This window comes from Pagrus pagrus, assembly GCF_965226575.1.
Source record: "Pagrus pagrus genome assembly, chromosome: 10".
Lineage (NCBI taxonomy): Eukaryota > Metazoa > Chordata > Actinopteri > Spariformes > Sparidae > Pagrus > Pagrus pagrus.
Window position 1 is genome coordinate 421053 of NC_140194.1, and position 20722 is coordinate 441774.

Genomic DNA, 20722 nt, shown 5'->3' on the forward strand with positions numbered 1-20722 from the left:
CGATCTTCAGTCCAGTCCAAACATCTCAGAACACGACCTGCACGACCAGAGGACGTGACCCAAACTCACATATATGTACTTTTGCCATCAGTGAATAAACCAGCTGTTCTCAGAGCAAAATAAGGTGTCTGAAGCGAGAGAGGTGGCAGGGTCTGCCACATATAAACAAAGTGAAAACGTATAAACGTGTTGTCCTTTAAGGTCAGTTTGTTTATTTAGTCCTGAAAACAAAGTTTGATTATTTAGTTTGTTTAAACAGAAAAAAATCAGCCAATGAAAAACTGCTCATTAAAAAACTCCAGACTGCTCCTTTAACCTGAGTGCACTGACTCATGAACTCAACAGCTGACACGAACAGCAGCTAGCATTAGCAGCTAGTGGTTCCACTGGCTGAGTGTGAATTGTAAAGGTCCGTTTTTACATATTGGACCTTTAGCTGGTGACGCAACATGTCTGAGTCATGTCTGTTCATTCAAGCGGGATCACGTCCACGTTACGTAATGCTCCTGCAGTCTGTACTGGCACCACCAGGTCTCCGTACTCCCATCATACGCATTATCATTTCCATGTTACATAATTGAGCCACGGGTCTTTATTGTTGGCACCTCTCGGCCTCCGTACTTTCATTAGACGTGCCTTGTCGGTGCAGTGGGCGGGGCCTGTCTGGCGGGGCGGGGCCTGCCCGGCGGGGCGGGGCGGCAGCAGCCATTGGTCCAGCCGGTGTCACCACCAGCTCCATCCTGCCTCTTCATCTGCTCCTGAACGCCGCACGGAGACCAGTCCACCGTCGCCGAGGTCGGAACCAGTCAGTCAGTCAGTCAGTCAGTCGGTCCGCAGCAACATGGCGCTCACTAACGATCCCAACTACAAGAAGCTGGAGCAGTGGTACAAAGCTAACGCCGGCAGCCTGAACATGAGGGACATGTTCGAGGAGGACAAGGACAGATTCAACAAGTTCAGGTTGGAGACACGTGAGGGGGACGTGCGGATGGTGGTGGTGGTGATGAAGGAGGCAGGTGGGCGTGATGCCGACGCTTCGTTACCAGATAACTAACTGGACCCAGTGGAGCTGCTGCTCATCACAGCTCCGTGTTCGATTGTGTATCAGCCTCTGAACAGCAGCTCTGATCGATAATATTCCTGTTGTCGTCACAAGGTCATCGATTCATAACACTTCGTCTCTGCTCGTATTTCCTGACCGAACACGTCCCCAGTGTTCTGGTTCAGACCTGCTGTCACAGGTCCGTTAATTCTTCCGCCTGTTCGTCTTAAATCGTCTGAACGGAGCGTGAACGGGCCTCCGGTACCAGCCTGCTAATGTTAGCCAGCCTGCTAATGGCACTGCGTCCATTATCGGACAGCGCTTTGGCTTCCGTGTTTTCTTCTTTAACGTTGAAATGTTGAATTCAAACAACGAAACTTTCGATCAGCGGTGCGACGCTAACGCTAACGCTAGCTAAAGCTGAATGTTGGTCCGTAAAGGCGGTTAAAAACCAGCTTAGGATGACGATGTAAAGGTAACGACGTTAAATCTGCTCCCGGCCCAGCCTGCTGTCGGGTCACAGCAACAATGTTCAGTATCTGCTCAGCACGGCAGCTAATCGTAGCTACAGACCAGCTAAAGCTAACGGAGAGCAGAGCTGGTGAAGGATGAAGATGATGAAGATGATCATCGTGATGAAGATGATGATCAACCTGTTGGCACAGTGTCAGCTGGCTGTCCGGAAATGGACGCTGCCTGTTATGAACGGTTCTTTTCTTGAAATCAGTTAATTTACATTAAAACTGTTTAATCACAAACATTTCAACCTGGTGTGTGTGTGTGTGTGTGCGCGCGTGTGCGTGTGTCAGATGGACACAGACTCTTAACTTTCTACATCAGCTCTGTGTGACAGCTGGTGGAGGTCGTCTCCTCTTTTCTTCTTTCTTCTGATGGTTCTGTCAGAACCGGTGTCACGATGTGACGATGAGATAATCCTGATAATTACAAATGAAATGTTGCTCTGGTGTAATAATCCAGAACCTCATGAATCCTCAGTTTCTGTTCTCACACCTTCAGGAGAAACAAGAGAAACAGGCAGGACCTCACTGACCACCACTGTGTGGTAGGACCGGTTCTGATCCATGAATCTGATGTGTAGATAATCACAGTCAGGTTCTGGAGGTGTTCGACCTGTCGGACCAGCAGATGTTTATTTACATGAATAAAGACGGGTCAGAACCTCAGGAGGCTCAGAGGAGTCCATGTTCAGTGACAGATGACACTAACAATAAAACGTATTGATTGATTAACTGCTGGACGACAGATTCATTCATCTGTCCACTATTTTCTTTATTAATTAATTAGTTTGGGCCATAAAATGTTGAATTACTCTCAGAGGAGGACAGAACCAGAACATATTCACATTAACCAGCTGACAGCTCAAAGAGATTAATTTATTATCAGAGTAGTTATTGATTGATCAGGTAGCTGAACAGGATCAATGAATGTTTGCAGCTGGAGACTTTTATCATCCGTCTTCTGATGAAACGTCTCTTTGTGTCTCTGACAGCACGACTCTGGAGACAGACGATGGAGACGTCCTGCTCGACTTCTCCAAGAATCTCATCAACCAGGAAGTGCTGACCATGCTGCTGGCTATGGTAACACACACACACACACACACACACACACACACACACACACACACACACACACACACTCGGAGCCCTGCAGCTGAAGCTGTCTCCTCTAATCAACCTTAAGCTTCTCTGATCAAACTAACGCAGCCTGAGCGTCTCTTAAATCCAATCTGATCATCGCGCTGCCAGATGTTGATCAGCTGTGACACTGTAAACACACTGCGATCGATCAGAGGAACCACACAGCTGTTAGTGAACACACCGTCTGTTTCATTGAACCAGTAACACAACATCACCAGACTCCCTTAACAAATCTACTCATTTTAAGAGTTGTTGTGGGCAGAAGAGAAACTTAACAACGTTTGTGAAACTGTCTCTGACAGACTCTGAATCATCGTCTCCTTCTTGTAACTTCAGCATTAAATGAAAACAGTCAGTTGTTTGTTTCCTTGTACAAAGTGTCAGTTTGTGGCAGCATGGCTGTACCAGCCTGTCTGCTTCTGTGTCTAAAGTGCTAAAGTCTTACCTGCCAACATTTAGCAGCTGTTTGAACACACTGTTTACACTGATTTCACCATTTACACTCAATTTATGTAAGAAGAAACATTTTATTGATCTAAACATGTCACATTTTACAAACACACTAACCAGTAACCAGTATAGGCGACTTCTTTGTCCCCAGACTCCCTTAACAAATGTGTCAGTTTAGTGAGTTGTTGAGTTGGAGACACTTTATAAACTGTGTGAAACTCTGTCTCTGACTGATTCTGACTTATTTGTTCCTCCTTGTGAATTCAGCAAATGTTCTGCATGAACAAAACGAACCAGGTGATCAAACTACTGAGAACTATTTAACAACACGTCTGTACGTGAAGACATTAACACATTGCTGCTCGTTTCCTTTGTTACCAGGATGTTGAACAATCTGCCTGTTGCCTCACTGTCCACTTCTTCTTCAGCATGCTGGGAAATATTCAGATTGTTTCTGTCAGTCTTAAGAAATTCACTCCAACAATGTTTTTGTTAAAGAGTTCCTGATAGAACGAGTCCTGCTGCTCAAACACACAATGAACCAGGAAGATTTCAACACTTTATTTTGAAAGAGAAAACTCATATCTGGACTCACAATCACAGCTGTGAGTGCTGCCATTGTTCAGCAGAGTTGTGTTAACGTCTGTGAGAATGTGGTAACGCAACTCGCAATACTTCCTCATCACACTCACACACTGCTGCTGCCTGTGTGTCGGATAAGATGCTGATGTGTGCGTGTGTGCGTGTGTGCGTGTGTGTGTGTGTGTGCGTGTGCGTGTGTGTGTGTGTGTGTGCTCTATGTTCACAGGCCAAGTCGAGGGGAGTGGAGGAGGCCAGAGAGAAGATGTTCTCTGGAGAGAAGATCAACTTCACCGAGGTACTGAGGACAGATTTAACACATGAACGCACCACCCGGCCGGCATGACCCAGGTCCACTCTGTGGTGTCATCAGCTGGTCACCAGTGGTCCAGTTTCTCTCCAGTCCTGTTGTGTAACAGTGACTTCATTGGTTGAGTTGATTCTGCAGTCGGTGCTGTTAAGGACCGTCTCAGCTCGTGCTCTGACTGCACGTTGTTGTTCAGTAATTGGGTTCAGTGACCTTGAGTCGTTCACGGTGGTTCTGTTCTGTCAGAAACCTTCAGGAGGTCCTGACGAGGTTTAAGATGGACTGAGACTTGTTGAATGGATCTTTGTCTGATGGGAGTTCATCTCCACTGTGAGGCTGGAGGTTATTTTTACTGTGAGACAAAGAACACTTTCAGTTTTCACTCTTGGTGTGGCCCGGTTCAGGAGCAGGTTCAGGTCCAGTTCAGGAAGAACTCATTAAAGTCTGGATCAAAATAACGAGTCTACATTCATTTGTTATTTCACACTGGTCAGGAAGAACAAGATCACAAACAACAAACAACATGTAAAAATCATCTCTGAAGTTACAAGTGATGATACACACACACACACACACACACACACACACACACTCGTGTTCTTTATTAAGATTATTGATTTTATATATATATTAGAGATTATTAATATTATTATGATATAAAGTCAGATGAACTTACGTCTCCTGGGCAACGAGGCGTTCAATGTTTCCACAGTTTGTGTCAACAGACGTGCAGCAGTCTGTTTTCTGTCAGACAACGTGTGTGTGTGTGTGTGTGTGTGTGTGTGTGTGTGTGTGTGTGTGTGTGTGTGTGTGTGTGTGTGTGTGTGTGTGCGTGCGCGCGCGCGCGCGCGTGCGTGTCTCAGGGAAACACACACAGCGGTCGTGATGCAGTGCTGTTGTGTAACAGCCTCAGTGACATTCACACAGATTGATTAATGAATCATTATCTGATCTGCTGCTCATTATTCTGATTAATTGATAAGCGTCAACATTAATGACAAACAGCTGACTCAGTGAGACCAGATGACTTCTTCTGTTGAGCGAACAGACGGAGACGTTCATGTTTCATGTAGCGCCATCATCAGGTCAGCCTCAGCGGCACTCTGTGTTTACTGATCATTAGCTAATGTTAGCATGCTAACAAGCTAAGCTAAGACGGTGAACATGGTGAACCTACTAAACATCAGCATGTTGATTAGCACTGAGCTCAAAGTTCAGCCTCATAGAGCTGCTGTCTGAGTCTGATCACATGGTCACATTATGAATTAATCCACTGTCAATCAACTAATCAATTAAGTGTGTGTGTGTGTGTGTGTGTGTGTGTGTGTAGGGTCGTGCCGTGCTCCACGTCGCTCTGCGTAATCGCTCCAACATGCCGATCAGCGTGGACGGTAAAGACGTGATGCCGGAGGTGAACCGTGTGCTGGACAAGATGAAGGCATTCTGTAAGGTACGTACCGTGTGTGTGTGTGTGCCTGTGTGTGTGTCTGTGTGTCTGTGTGTTGTAAAGGTCGTGACCTTCTGCCTTCTGTTTGCAGCGAGTTCGTAGCGGCGAGTGGAAAGGCTTCAGTGGGAAAAGCATCAGTGACGTGGTGAACATCGGCATCGGGGGCTCCGACCTGGTGAGTGACCTGCTGGTTAAACACCTGAGGAGTGTACTGTCACATTGTGATGTCATCACATGCACTGGACTGCTCTTCTGATTGGCTGCAGGTCCATAATGTTACTGAAAAAGTCAAATACAGTTCCTTAAATGTTGGTTCAGGTGTTTCCTCTCCTTTGGATCAGACAGACCAGGTGCTCAGCGGTGTACTGCTGCCCTCTGCTGTTTGTTATTAACGCTCCTGCTGACAGTTATATTCATAAAGTCCATCAAAGTGCTGATGAAGCTGTAACTATAACTATCGTGTTGCGTTCAGGGTCCTCTGATGGTTCATGTTGCATTCAGGGCCCACTGATGGTGACTGATGAAGCTGTAACTATAACTGTGTCGTGTTGCGTTCAGGGCCCTCTGATGGTGACTGATGAAGCTGTAACTACAACTGTGTCGTGTTGCGTTCAGGGCCCACTGATGGTGACTGATGAAGCTGTAACTATAACTGTGTCGTGTTGCGTTCAGGGCCCTCTGATGGTGACTGATGAAGCTGTAACTATAACTGTGTCGTGTTGCGTTCAGGGCCCTCTGATGGTGACTGATGAAGCTGTAACTATAACTGTGTCGTGTTGCGTTCAGGGCCCTCTGATGGTGACTGATGAAGCTGTAACTATAACTGTGTCGTGTTGCGTTCAGGGCCCTCTGATGGTGACGGAGGCTCTGAAGACGTACTCAGCCGATGGACCAAACGTTTGGTTTGTGTCCAACATTGACGGGACTCACATGGCCAAGACTCTCGCGAAGCTCGACCCAGAGACCACGCTCTTCATCATCGCCTCCAAGGTGAACACACACACACACACACACACACACTGTACTTCCTGTGAACTTATGAATCATAACTTATTGTTTGTTATTTATCATAAAGTGTGTTACTTCCCATCATGTGACCGCTGCAGGTGTGTTTCAGGTGTCGTTCACACGTACATGTTGTTTTTTAAATACATTTCCGTCCACATCAACAGTATGAAAACACAAACAGGCTGTGACGCTCACGCTGAGCACCAGGTGGCGATATAACTGAACTGCGAGGCCTGAAGCTTCTGTCCACATGAACATGTTCCTCCTGCAGCAGCTCAGCTTCGTTTGAAGAACACCAGCGTTGTTTCAGTCCTGTTGTTTCTGTCTCACCTTCCTCCAGACCTTCACCACCCAGGAGACCATCACCAACGCAGAGTCTGCCAAGGACTGGTTCCTGCAGACAGCCAATGACGTGAGTCCATTTGTTTCCTGACAGCTGATTGGACGACTGTGATCTGTGAACTAACAGTCTGATCCTGACTGGATGTCGAGCAGCTTCTCATGAAACATCTGAACATCATATATTTATACTGATACCCCTGTCTAACCCTCTCCTCTCTCCTTCTCCTTCTCCTCCTCTTCTTCTCCTTCTCCTCCTCTTCTTCTCTTCCACAGAAATCTGCTGTGGCCAAACACTTTGTTGCTCTGTCCACCAATGCAGTAAGTGTCCATTTAATGTCTCCTGACGATTTCAGCTGATTTCATCTACATGATTTATTATTGTGGAGGACTGTAAAGTTACATGAGTAACATTAACTCCTCCTCCTCCTCCTCCTCCTCCTCCTCCTCCCTCCAGGTCAAAGTGAAGGACTTTGGCATCGACACAGAGAACATGTTTGAGTTCTGGGATGTAAGTTTCTCTTGTTGTTGTTATGATCAGACTGTGATGAGAATTTAATAACAATAACTAACTTTATAATGATGTTGAACAAAACCAGCTGACACCGACTGACACCGACTGACTCCGGGTCTGGACGGACCGACTGACTCCGGGTCTGGACGGACCTGGACTGCAGACCTGCTGGGTTCTGCAGTGATGCTCTATGTGTGCTGTGATTGGCTCTGACTGTGTGATGTCATGTTTGCTCCTCCTCAGTGGGTTGGAGGTCGTTACTCACTGTGGTCGGCCATCGGTCTGTCCATCGCTCTGCACATAGGTACGTCTGCTGTGACCTCTGACCTCCAGACCACAGCTGGGTATCGATTAGTGATTAGTGATTATTGATCAGTGGTCACATTGATTTGATGTTATTGAGTCTGCAGCGGATCAAAAACTGGACCTGCTTCAGATTTTTACCAAAACATTTGACAAACATGTTGAGATGAGCAGCTGTGTCCAGCTGTGGTTGGAGCTTCATACATTTGTCTTCATGACATCGTCCTGCAGCAGGTGACCCGGTGTCACGGTGCTGATGGACATAAAACATGAGGCCAAACTGAGTCATTCTTTATATTCATGAACTCAGCTGTCAGAGAAACTCAGTGACTGATGATGATGTCACCTGTCAGTCCAGGTTAACTCAACATCAGGACGTCGTCCTCACAGGAGCTGCTCATTCATCACAGCATGTCTTTAAAACGGCTGAATAACAGCTAACTGCTAACAGCTAACTGCTAACTGCTCGTTCAGCTCGTGATGAGTGGAGGCAGATCCAGACAGAACCAACCTGAGGATGATAACAGGACTGACAGAACCATGGATATGAACGTCTTCATGCTGCTCTCAGCATATCTTCAGTCATAAATGCACATTTTTACTGCAGCTGTTAGTTCTGAATATATAATGAGTTGAGTCAGTTTCCTCTTGTGTCTGATGAGTTATTGATCTTCTGTTCTGAACTCATTTATTTATTTCTGCCTTCAGATACTTTTCTTCACTTATTGTTTTCATTTTGTAGTCACATGACCTCTGACGTGTGTGTGTGTGTGTTTCAGGCTTTGAGAACTTCGAGCAGCTTCTTGCAGGAGCTCACTGGATGGTATGACAATATTTATTAAAACATGAATCTGTTTGTTGTTGGGAGTTAATAATAGTTGACATTCAGTTCCTGCAGCTGATCCAGGTCGTGTTCATTAAATGAATTGGATCATTAGAATCTTTCAACAGCTGTGAGGTAGTTAAATAACTGCAGGTCCAATCGTCTCGCCTGTTTCTCCATCACACTTTGTTAAATTTAACTGTGAACCTGCTGAAACTGAAATAAGATAAAGGATGAGACTATATATTTCTGTACAGATGTGTCGCTGACGCGTCGTCTCCTCTCTTCTCTGCAGGACAACCATTTCCGCAGCGCCCCTCTGGATCAGAACGTCCCGGTCCTGCTGGCTGTTCTGGGCGTCTGGTACATCAACTTCTTCCAGGCCGAGACTCACGCCATGCTGCCCTACGACCAGTACATGCACCGCTTCGCCGCCTACTTCCAACAGGTCAGTGTGACGGGGGGGAGGGGCAGAGACCATCTGACGCTGCTGCAGGATGACATCATCACTGAAATAACATCCACTGACATCATCACATGACAGGAAGTGTCTGATGAACATGAAGAGTTTCTGTCGGATCACATCAGACACAAACTTAAACGTTTTTAACTTCGGCCTCACAGATTTGGAAAGATTTGAATCTCCACTTGAGTTTAGAGCTGCAGCTAACGGTTATTTTTGTAATTGATTACACTGTGACATCACTGACCATGTGATCTGTCTGTGTGGTCGTCAGGGCGACATGGAGTCTAACGGGAAGTACATCACCAAAGATGGCACTCGTGTCAACTACCACACCGGACCGATCGTGTGGGGCGAGCCCGGGACCAACGGACAGCACGCCTTCTACCAGCTGATCCACCAAGGTGACAGCGTCCTCATCAGTCCCACATTAACAGTCCCTAATTAAAGTTTGTCCTGTAGAGCAACACGAGGACCAGACTCCTTTTTAATTAAATAAATATCAACTATTATTTATTATGAAGCTCCATGTCACCAGTAACAGTGTGTATTGATCAGTGAGGGTTAACTGTTTGTTGTTTCCTCATCAGGAACCCGCATGATTCCTGCTGACTTCCTCATTCCTGCTCAGTCTCAGCATCCAATCAGAGACAACCTCCATCACAAGGTAACGCCCCCTGTGCTGCTGTGCGTTCATCACATAACAGATGAACTATTAACGTTCAGTGAAGGTTCTGATGGAGCGGTTCCTGTGCTGCATGTTCAACAGTGGGTCTAGTCCAGGTCCAGTCCTCCAGCTCACCTTCAGCACTGCTTCATTAACACCAGAACACTGTTTGTTTGGTTTAAGTCAGTTAATCATATTCAAGCAACTTGATTATTTTGCTCAATCCGTTTTTAAAGCAGCAGACATTTTAAAGGTTGAACCTCCTCAGCTGTAAGTTCAAAACTAATACTGGATCACAGTTTAAACTGGACTTTAAAGATTTCAGAACAGAATTAAATAATCAAGCTGCTGTTGTCAAATACTTTCTCTGTGAAGAAGAGGTTAAAATGTAAAGGACAGTCTGTCAGAACATTGAAACAATGATCTGTTGATCTTCACTGATCCACGTGACGTCTGACAGGGACACCTGCAGGAGGACATTATTACAATCAATCATCTGTCCTGTCTGATGGAGTCACATCTGTTCCTGTGTATAATGTATAAAACACGTCTATATGAAGGTGTGTGAGCTGCTCGCTGTGTGTTTCAGATCCTGGTGGCGAACTTCTTGGCTCAGACAGAAGCTCTGATGAAAGGAAAAACTGCAGCCGAGGCTCGTAAAGAGCTGGAGGCCGGAGGCCTGAAGGGAGACGCTGTGGAGAAGCTGCTGCCTCACAAAGTGAGTCACAGTCCGGTCACGCTTCAGCTCGTGTCTGACATCATGTTGTTCAAACAGTCTGACGTGAACGTGTGGACGATTCTGCCATCAAACTCAACACGTTCACTGTTCAGATGAGGAGGCAGACATGTCTGTCCACAGGAAGGAGGTCAAAGGTCAAACAGCTTCCTGATTAGAGTTAATTAAGACTCACTGATGTGAGTCTGGTTTAAACGCAGAGTTTCATTCTCTGATTTCTTCTTCTGTTTCCATTTAAAGGTTTTTGAGGGAAACAAGCCGAGTAACTCGATCGTTTTCAAGAAGCTCAGCCCGTTCATACTGGGAGCACTGGTCGGTGAGTACCAACCACACGTGTTAGCATGAGGCAGCTGCTGATAATCACCTGTTTAAATGTTCATCTTTAATAAGGAGATTATCATAAAAAGATATTTAAGAAAAATACATTTGCAACTCATTAATATTGAAATATTTTATTCAATGATTTTCTGTTTCTTGTTACATTTGCTTTTTTGTTTAAAAAGTATGAATGTATTAACAATCAGGCAGCCGACTGCGACGGCAGGCGGCGACGACAGGCGACTGCGACGACAGGCGTCTGCGACGACAGGCGACTGCGACGACAGGCGTCTGCGACGACCGGCGACTGCAGCGACAGCCGACTGCGACGGCAGGCGACTGTAACGACAGTCGGCTGTCGCTACAGTCGCCTGTGACGACCGGCGACTGCAGCGACAGGCGTCTGCAACGACAGCCGACTGCGACGGCAGCCGACTGCGACGGCAGGCGACTGTAACGACAGGCGTCTGCGACGACAGGCGACTGTAACGACAGGCATCTGCGACGACCGGCGACTGCAGCGACAGCCGACTGCGACGGCAGGCGACTGTAACGACAGTCGGCTGTCGCTACAGTCGCCTGTGACGACCGGCGACTGCAGCGACAGGCGTCTGCAACGACAGCCGACTGCGACGGCAGCCGACTGCGACGGCAGGCGACTGTAACGACAGGCGTCTGCGACGACCGGCGACTGTCGTTGCAGTCGGCTGTCGTTGCAGACGCCTGTCGGCTGTCGTTGCAGTCGGCTGCAACGGTATGCGGATGCCTGTTGTTACAGACTACTGTTGTTATGCAACTGTAACAGACGCCTGAAGCTAGAGTTGTTCCGATGCCAGTATCGGAAATGCCTCCGATAAAATGGTATGGGAACATCTCTACCTGAAGCCTGTCATTACAATTGACAAGGTGTCTAACGACTGGCGACTGTTACAGACTGAGTGTAACAACTGTTATTACAACCTGTGACAGCAGACTAACAGGAAGTCAGATGTACAGCAGGTGTGATGGGACCATGAAGAGGACTGGAACGTAGCTCTAATAAATCATGTGATTTCTTTTCTTTCAGCCATGTATGAGCACAAGATCTTTGTGCAGGGCGTCATGTGGGACATCAACAGCTACGACCAGTGGGGGTGAGTGTCTCCTTTCAACGACCATCTTCATCTGAGAAGAATCTTAAAGGAACAGTTCACCCAAAACAGAAAATTCAGTCATTATCTCCTCCCCCCTGCTGATAGAAAGTCAGGTGACACCTGAGCACAGGGTGAGGAGATAACCACTGAACGAACTGTTCCTTTAACTCAAGGTTCACTTACTAGGTTTTTGTCAGTCCTGCATGAAGCTTGGCTGCGACTCAGGAGGTGTCAGGGTGGTGCAGATTACCGACATCATTAAATAATGACTTCCTGTTTCCTGCTCGCAGCGTTGAACTGGGAAAGCAGCTGGCCAAGAAGATTGAGCCGGAGCTGAAGGACGACTCCGACGTCACCTCCCACGACTCGTCCACCAACGGACTCATCAGCTTCCTGAAGAAGAACTTCGCCTGAATCCTCCTCCTCTGCTGGACCCTCCCACCACGTAGTCCTCTCTCATTGGCTGAAACTGTCGGTGTGACCCGCGAGAATGAGCACTTTATGTTTGTTGATGTGAGACTTCACATGTAGACGTGTCTGATGAAAAGGGAAAATATACCTGAGGACGAAGAGAAATGTGCAGATGTTACTGTAGGTGACAGCACTGACTTTCAAAATAAAAGTCCTGTTTGTCACTGAATCCTGGTGTCTTATTTTGTTGATCACATGTGAGGAGGAGGAAACATTCAGTTCAGTAATTTGTTGGTCAAACAAAAACATTTGAAGGCATTTCACTTCCTGTTTACACATTATTGATTCTTACAGTATTTATTAACTGGAACGCTGAAAATGATCACATTAAATATACTGAAAGAAACTAAGTAGATTTACTCGAGTACTGTAGCAGAATTTTGAGGTTCTGGTCCTTCACGGGAGTATTTCCATTTCCTACTTCATACTCGACATCTCCAGGGAAATATTGTAGTTCTTACTTCACTACAGTGACTTAAAAACTTACGTTACTTTTCAGATTTAGATTCAATTTACTAACTCTATAAAATGTATTATTATAGATTAATCTACCCAGCAGTGATGAGTAATTAAAAAGAGTACTGGAGTAGAAAATGAACCAGTAGCTCGTTACAATCTGAATGAGGTTTTCATGTTTCTAGAAAAAGAATTGCGTTGCTGAATCGGCTGCAGAGTCAGATTACATTATATCGTTTACTCTAAATAACGCAGCAGTCGCTCACGTCCAGAATGTTTCAGATCTTTGGGTGTAAAATATATTCAACTTGGTGGAAAAAGGTCTGCACACTGTTGCTCCAGTTGTGTCAATTTACAGGCACATTACTTAAGAACTTGTGGATGTGCCAATAAACGACTGTGCACACTTGTTTCAGCAGAGACAGCAGCCTCTGGACGATCTGACACCAGAGCATCTGGACGATCTGACACCAGAACATCTGGACGATCTGACACCAGAGCATCTGGACAATCTGACACCAGAACATCTGGACAATCTGACATGATGGCAAAACATGTAATTACAACGTCACATGATGCGCTGGAGCGCACACTGGATACATCTGCTCAGAAGCTTCTAGTGCACACGATCTGTGAGCAGAACATCCTTTATATGCAAATATTAGCATTTTAGCTCAATAGCTTCTCAATAGCTTTAAACACAGTATCTCTGCTTTAAATATCCCACATTTTTATTTTGAAAACAGGAAGTCGGAACACGCTGTCTCCGTCTTCTCCGTGTGTTTACTGTAAAGTCTGTAATACGGGTGCACTTGAAATTTAAAACTAACTTCACTGAAGTGTTATTGATTGGTTAATACAGGATACGCATTATTTCAGAGAGATTCTTATTTTTATTTTATTTTTGTACCATTGACACTTGTTAAAGAGAGATTACTTTAGGCCTAATAAAGCATGTCGAGTCTTTGGTCATACAGTAGAGAGAGATATTATTTTGTTGTAGATTAATTTTTAACTGTAAAACTTAATTTTCTATTGATAGAGGAAACCTGTAACGTTTCAGATACACGTTTTGAACAGCGCGACATAACGTTAGCTGAGGTAACGCCCAGGTCATTTTCTGCCATGACTCTTTTCTGGTTACATTTTCAGATGAGTATATTAGTTTAGTTATTTAACTTTGAAATATATCTTTAATTTGTTGTTGTTGTTGTGTTTGTTGTTTTGGCCTAGTGATACTGCAAGATTCTATTTTCAATTATTATTTTCAATTCATGTACCGGAAACCCTGTAGTAAATAATGTATTTAGAAAAACGTTTAGTTTGAAATAGTCATAATTTCACATTTCAAAATTCAAATTCAGTGTCACACACACACACACACACACACACACACACACACACACACAGTGTCACACACGCACACACACACACACACACACACACACACTGTCAGGCCGGTACCCAGGGCTGTAAGGTAACTAAGTACATTTCCTCGAGTACTGTACTACAGTACACATTTGACATACTTGTACTTCGCATGAGTATTTCAGTGTAATTAAACTTCATCAAGCAGAAGTAGAAGCAGTGAAATGACGCATACACATTAATGCAGCAGGAATATTAATCCACAAACATCAGACAGAAAAACTCTGACAGGAACAGATTACTGCAACATGAGTACTTGTACTTTGAGTACTTTAAGTATAATTGACTGATAATACTTCCATACTTTGACTTCAGGAAGCTTTTGAATGCAGGGCTTCAGCTTGTAATGGAGTATTTGTACTCAGTGTGGTTTCAGTACTTCAGTGCAGTACCGGATGTGAGTACTGATCAATAATCAACAGTTACACGCTGACAGTTGTAATACTCACTGGTTGCTCTTCATCATGGAGGGTGAACGCGGCTCTTCGTCATCATCGCCACCTGGGCTCGCACTGCAGCAGCTGTTAGCTGTTAGCACCGCTAGTGCTAACACCAGGAGCGCCTGCTTGTGACTGCTCTTCAGTGATGTCGTCATCAGTAATGGCCGCCGTGAAAAGGCTCGTCCCGCTCGGTAGTTGTGCCACAAACTGTGTGTTTTCCTCCCGCTGCCTCCGTTTTTCTGCCCCGCTGGAAACTTGGCTTCATGTCGGTTTGTACCGCGCCAACCACTTTGTTCAGCTACTGACTTCCTCATCATTTCTGCACATGCGCAGTAAGATGGAATAGTCCAATGGAGGGGACTGAAGGGGGGTCCTGGGACTCTCGTGGTGGATTAAGCTTTGTGACGACGTTTTAGTGAATGGATTTTTTGTTAAAACATAAAACAAAGAGCGAAAAGTAGAATTGAACTTTATTAAGCAGAAGTGTGTGAGGAGTTGTATCTGGCTCTTGGTGCTTCGGGCTGAAGGCTGATGGCAGCTCCCCCTCTGCCGACATCTGGATTAAAATCCTCCAAAAGGCTCCAACATCTGGGTTAGCTCACAGCTACCTGTCACTCAAAGAGGCCACGCCCCCTAATGATGCATCACTTGAAGCCTTCAAATAATTTTAAACAGCGAGTTATATATATATATATATATATATATATATATATATATATATATATATATATATATATATATATATATATATATCTCCTCTGGTGGCCGTTAGAGGAGCTGCAGGTTGGTGCTTCAGTCTTGGAGGTTGTCTTTATCGTTACATTTACATTTTAGGGCATTTAGCAGCATTTTTGTCCAAAGCGACTTACAATAATTCATACATACAGTCATACACTGATGGCGGTGGCTGCCGACCAGCACATCAGGAGCAGTTTGGGGTTCAGTATCTTGCCCAAGGACACTTCGACATGCAGACCAGGGGAATCGAACCAGCGACCTTACGATAACAAGCCGCTGTCCCCCTGAGCCACAGCTGCCCCCATGAACTCAACAAACTTGAGCTTCTACCTGCTTTGAAACAATATCACCCTTTTCCCTTTTATAATGCATAATGTAACTTCTGCTGTGGAGTAAATGTACTTAGTTACTTTGTCTGGCTGTAATAAAAGTTTAAGATGGCAGGAAATAAGAGAAACGTGTGGGGGCGGAGACGACAGGTGTGATCTTTATCACAGGAGGCTGATTACCTGATACGGCACAACTCAGGTGAGGAACAGGTTTCTGAGAACACAAGACTACAACATACCTGTCTGCAGGTGGGTCAGAGAGGGCGGGACTTGAGATGTGATGACTCAACATTTCACTCAGGTGAAAGAGACAAACACTTTGTCCTGTCAGAAGATGGACACCAGTTCCTGTTTCTGTGTCGTCGCAGCAGCGGTGTCCATCTTCACAGTCCTGTGGACGCACAGAGACAGATGTGGTTCTGGGTACTGGACGGCTGCCTGCGGGGCCCTCAGCTGGGCCCTCAGCTGGGCCCTCAGCGGGGCCCTCGGGTCCTGTCTGTATCTTAACGTTCCTCCGGCTGTCTGTGGGACGGCCCTCCTCACCTGCAGCTTCATCCTGATCTGTGTGACTGAGAGGCGAGTCAAGCTGCTGCCAGTCGAGAGGAGAGCGGTGCTGGTTACAGGTGAGACTGTCACCTGTGTGACACACACACACACACACACACACACACACACACACACACACACACACACACACACACACACACAAATAAAGTGAAACTGCTGCCAATCACAGTGGTTGTGGTCTGCGTGGCGGTGACGTGCAGGTGGAGGTGGAGCTGTATGAAGACACACCTGAACACACATTTAATGTTAAACTGATTATCTGCAACATGAAGCTTAAAGCTGCCCTGAGGAGGTTCTGACCACTGGTGGCGCTGAGGAGCAACATTTGATGTCTCATGTGATGTCAGACGCTCAGCTGAGACACGTGAACATTACATGTTGCTGAACAGTTTCTGTCTTCTGCTCCGAGGCTGTGATTCCGGGTTCGGTCACATCCTGGCGAAGCGGCTCAGTGAGATGGGGCTGACGGTGTTTGCTGGTGTTCTGGATGTGAACGGAGCTGGAGCTCAGCGGCTCAGAGAACCAGGATCTGAAAACCTGCAGGTCCTGCAGCTGGACGTGACCGACAGCCTTCAGATCGAGATGGCCCACCACCACATCTGTGCTCAGGTGGCTGACACAGGTAACACTGACAAACATGCACATGGTTTATTTGTACGATGATTCTCCTGGTGGAGATCTTTGGAGTCAGAGCCTACAGAGATGATGGAGAGTGGAGCCTTAAAGGAACAGTTCACCCAAACACTGTAAACTCAGCCATCGTCTCCTCCTGATGATATAAAGTCAGGCTCAGCCATCGTCTCCTCCTGATGATATAAAGTCAGGCTCAGTCATCGTCTCCTCCTGATGATATAAAGTCAGGCTCAGCCATCGTCTCCTCCTGATGATATAAAGTCAGACTCAGTCATCGTCTCCTCCTGATGATATAGTCAGCCTCAGTCATCGTCTCCTCCTGATGATATAAAGTCAGGCTCAGCCATCGTCTCCTCCTGATGATATAAAGTCAGGCTCAGCCATCATCTCCTCCTGATGATATAAAGTCAGGCTCAGCCATCGTCTCCTCCTGATGATATAAAGTCAGGCTCAGCCATCGTCTCCTCCTGATGATATAAAGTCAGGCTCAGCCATCGTCTCCTCCTGATGATATAAAGTCAGGCTCAGCCATCGTCTCCTCCTGATGATGTAAAGTCAGGCTCAGTCATCGTCTCCTCCTGATGATATAAAGTCAGGCTCAGTCATCGTCTCCTCCTGATGATATAAAGTCAGGCTCAGTCATCGTCTCCTCCTGATGATATAAATCCAGGTGAAGTCTCGTAGCCCACAAACATTTCTGGAGCTTCACAGTAAAACAGAGTTGCAGCGTTCTGCTGAACACCTGAAGCAGCTGGAGATGATTTAAACATCAGATGTCTCCATGCAGCTCGTCTGCTGTGATCACAGTCTGATCAGGCCGTGTGAAGCTCCTGTCAGACGGGATGAGTGCTAACACTTTTAGCTCAGCAGCTACAGTGAAGATTTCACTTTTAAACGTTTAATAACAGAAACACATCCAGTGACGAAGCAGTGAGGCTCAGAACACACACACAGAATCAGAACAATGACGACGTTCAGCTCAAAGATTCTGAACTAAAAAGTATTTTAGTTCAGCTGTACTCTGGATTTATTATGGATTTTACGAGGTCCCATGAATATAAAGGATTTACATTATTTTCTTCAAGATAATCCTCAACATGAACTGAGGCCTGAAGTGGGTCGGTTCTGTGTGACCTATAAACACCTGACAGCCCAGATGAGGACGTCTGTCCTGTGTTGTGCGTCTCGTCCCTGCAGGTTTGTGGGGTCTGGTGAATAACGCAGGAGTCCTCCGCTGCCCCATGAACGCCGAGCTCCACCCGCTCACAGAGTTCAGACTCTGTATGGACGTCAACTTCCTGGCTGCTGTGAAGATGAGTCAGGTGTTCCTCCCTCTGCTGAGGAGGTCCAGAGGACGCATCGTCAACGTGTCCAGCATGGCAGGTCCATCTGAGCAGCACACAGAACCACATGACCGCTTAGTTTCATCATGAATATGCATTGTTGTTGTCTTATTGTCCGTTCTGCACACTGACACTGAGGAGTTTGTAACTCTGGGTTCTGTCATGTGTTTGGACTTCACACTTCACTCACCTGTTGACGGCAGGTGTGATCACTCACCTGTCTCTGTCTCTGACGCTCTCTCCTGCAGCCGAGGTGCCCATGACCATGTTTGCAGCTTACGGAGCCTCAAAGGCAGCGCTCAGTATGTTCTCCAGGGTCCTGAGGCTGGAGCTATCTGTGTGGGGCGTCAGTGTGGCTCTGATCCAGCCGGCAGGCTTCAGAACCAGTACGTCTCATTCTGTCAGTTAACTCTGGATGTGGGCCGGACCTGTCTGACTGTAGACTGACTGACTGTAGACTGACCGTAGACTGACTGACTGTAGACTGACTGTAGACTGATTGTAGACTGACTGTAGACTGACTGACTGTAGACTGACTGTAGACTGACTGACTGTAGACTGACCGTAGACTGACTGACTGTAGACTGACTGACCGTAGACTGATTGTAGACTGACTGTAGACTGACTGACCGTAGACTGACTGACTGTAGACTGACCGTAGACTGATTGTAGACTGACTGTAGACTGACTGACTGTAGACTGATTGCAGACTGACCGTAGACTGACTGTAGACTGACTGACTGTAGACTGATTGTAGACTGACCGTAGACTGACTGACTGTAGACTGATTGTAGACTGACTGCAGACTGACTGACTGTAGACTGACTGACTGTAGACTGATTGTAGACTGACTGACTGTAGACTGATTGTAGACTGACCGTAGACTGACTGACTGTAGACTGACTGACTGACTGTAGACTGACCGTAGACTGACTGACTGTAGACTGACTGACCGTAGACTGACTGACTGTAGACTGACTGACTGTAGACTGACTGTAGACTGACTGACTGTAGACTGACTGACCGTAGACTGACTGACTGTAGACTGATTGTAGACTGACTGACTGTAGACTGACTGTAGACTGACTGACTGTAGACTGACCGTAGACTGACTGACTGTAGACTGATTGTAGACTGACTCACTGACTGTAGACTGACTGACTGTAGACTGACTGTAGACTGACTGTAGACTGACTGACTGTAGACTGACTCACTGACTGTAGACTGACTGACCATAGACTGACTGACTGTAGACTGACTGTAGACTGACTGACTGTAGACTGACTGACCATAGACTGACTGACTGTAGACTGATTGTAGACTGACCATAGACTGACTGACTGACTGAAGACTGACTGACTGTAGACTGACTGACTGTAGACTGACCGTAGACTGACTGACCGTAGACTGACTGACTGTAGACTGACTGACCATAGACTGACTGACTGTAGACTGACCGTAGACTGATTGTAGGCTGACTGAAGACTGACTGACTGTAGACTGACTGACTGTAGACTGACTGTAGACTGTGATTAAATCCACTGTGATGATGTTTTCTGCCCAGGTCACTTGATGTTAAGCTAGGCTAGCTGTTAGCCCCTGTTACCAATCTTTATGCTCAGCTAATTCATATACTGATAGCTTAGCACAACAATTGGTAACCGGGGCAAACAGCTTGTTTAGCTTAGTATCAAAACTGTAAACAGAAGGAAACAGCTAGCTTAGCATCAAGATTGTAAACAGGGAGAAACAACTAGCTTAGCTTAGCATAAAGACCGCAACCAGGGAAACGGCTACAGCACAGCGGTCGTCTGTAAACGCTTCACGTCTTCCTCTCAGATATCTTCGGGAACAGTGATGACATCACTCGCTACAGAGATGACATTCTGGCAGCCGTTTCCTCTGTTGCCAGAGAGGATTATGGGGAGGCATACATCTCATCTCTGCCCAGCAGTCTGTCCAGAATGTCCCAGCAGTCGGCGGAGGACGTGTCTCCCGTGGTGGACGACATGTGTCACGCTCTGTTGGCACTTCATCCTAAACCTGTGTACACCCCCGGACGCATGGCGTGGCTGCTCCCGTTCCTGCAGCGCTGCTGTCCCACCGCCGTGTTCGACGCCATCCTCATGATCGTCCCCAGACACACCGACCATGAACCAGCAGGACTCAGCAGCAGCTGAGGCTCATGGGAAATTTTCGCAAACATCAAGCTGACTTTCGGGATCTTACATTAATGTGATGTCAGAAAAACTGTTTGTGCATCAAAATGTTTAAAAACCAAACTATCAAAACTAAACATCATGAAAAAGATAAAGTGAGTTTTGAACAAGTCTGCTGTTAGTTTGTTTGTCAGACTCAAACCAACTGTCTCTTCTTCTCTTACAATCACATGTTCACAAACTCCACTCATGTCTGTACAGTAACTATGAAGCTAGCTTAGCTTAGCATAAAGACTGTAAACAGGGGAAACAGCTAGCCTGGCTCTGTCCAAAGGTAAAATTATCCACCTCACTCATTATTTTCTGGT

At 46.2% G+C, this 20722-nt stretch overlaps 2 protein-coding genes across 2 annotated transcripts; both read left to right on the top strand.

The window, feature by feature from the left end:
* Positions 1 to 721: 721 nt before the first annotated feature.
* gpia (glucose-6-phosphate isomerase a) lies at positions 722 to 12430 on the top strand. Its single transcript, XM_084364088.1, has 18 exons — positions 722 to 960; positions 2553 to 2643; positions 3962 to 4030; positions 5370 to 5489; positions 5578 to 5661; positions 6330 to 6476; positions 6835 to 6906; positions 7110 to 7154; positions 7291 to 7344; positions 7591 to 7651; positions 8430 to 8473; positions 8769 to 8921; positions 9211 to 9340; positions 9527 to 9603; positions 10193 to 10321; positions 10580 to 10655; positions 11724 to 11790; positions 12081 to 12430. Exons 1-18 carry the CDS (start codon positions 842 to 844, stop codon positions 12202 to 12204), a joined length of 1662 nt encoding a protein of 553 aa, XP_084220214.1. The 5' UTR covers positions 722 to 841; the 3' UTR covers positions 12205 to 12430.
* Positions 12431 to 15986: 3556 nt separating this feature from the next.
* hsd17b2 (hydroxysteroid (17-beta) dehydrogenase 2) lies at positions 15987 to 20375 on the top strand (the record flags this gene model as incomplete). Its single annotated transcript, XM_084363106.1, has 5 exons — positions 15987 to 16275; positions 16629 to 16841; positions 18050 to 18235; positions 18444 to 18581; positions 20035 to 20375. 5 exons carry the CDS (start codon positions 15987 to 15989, stop codon positions 20373 to 20375), a joined length of 1167 nt encoding a protein of 388 aa, XP_084219232.1.
* Positions 20376 to 20722: the final 347 nt, after the last annotated feature.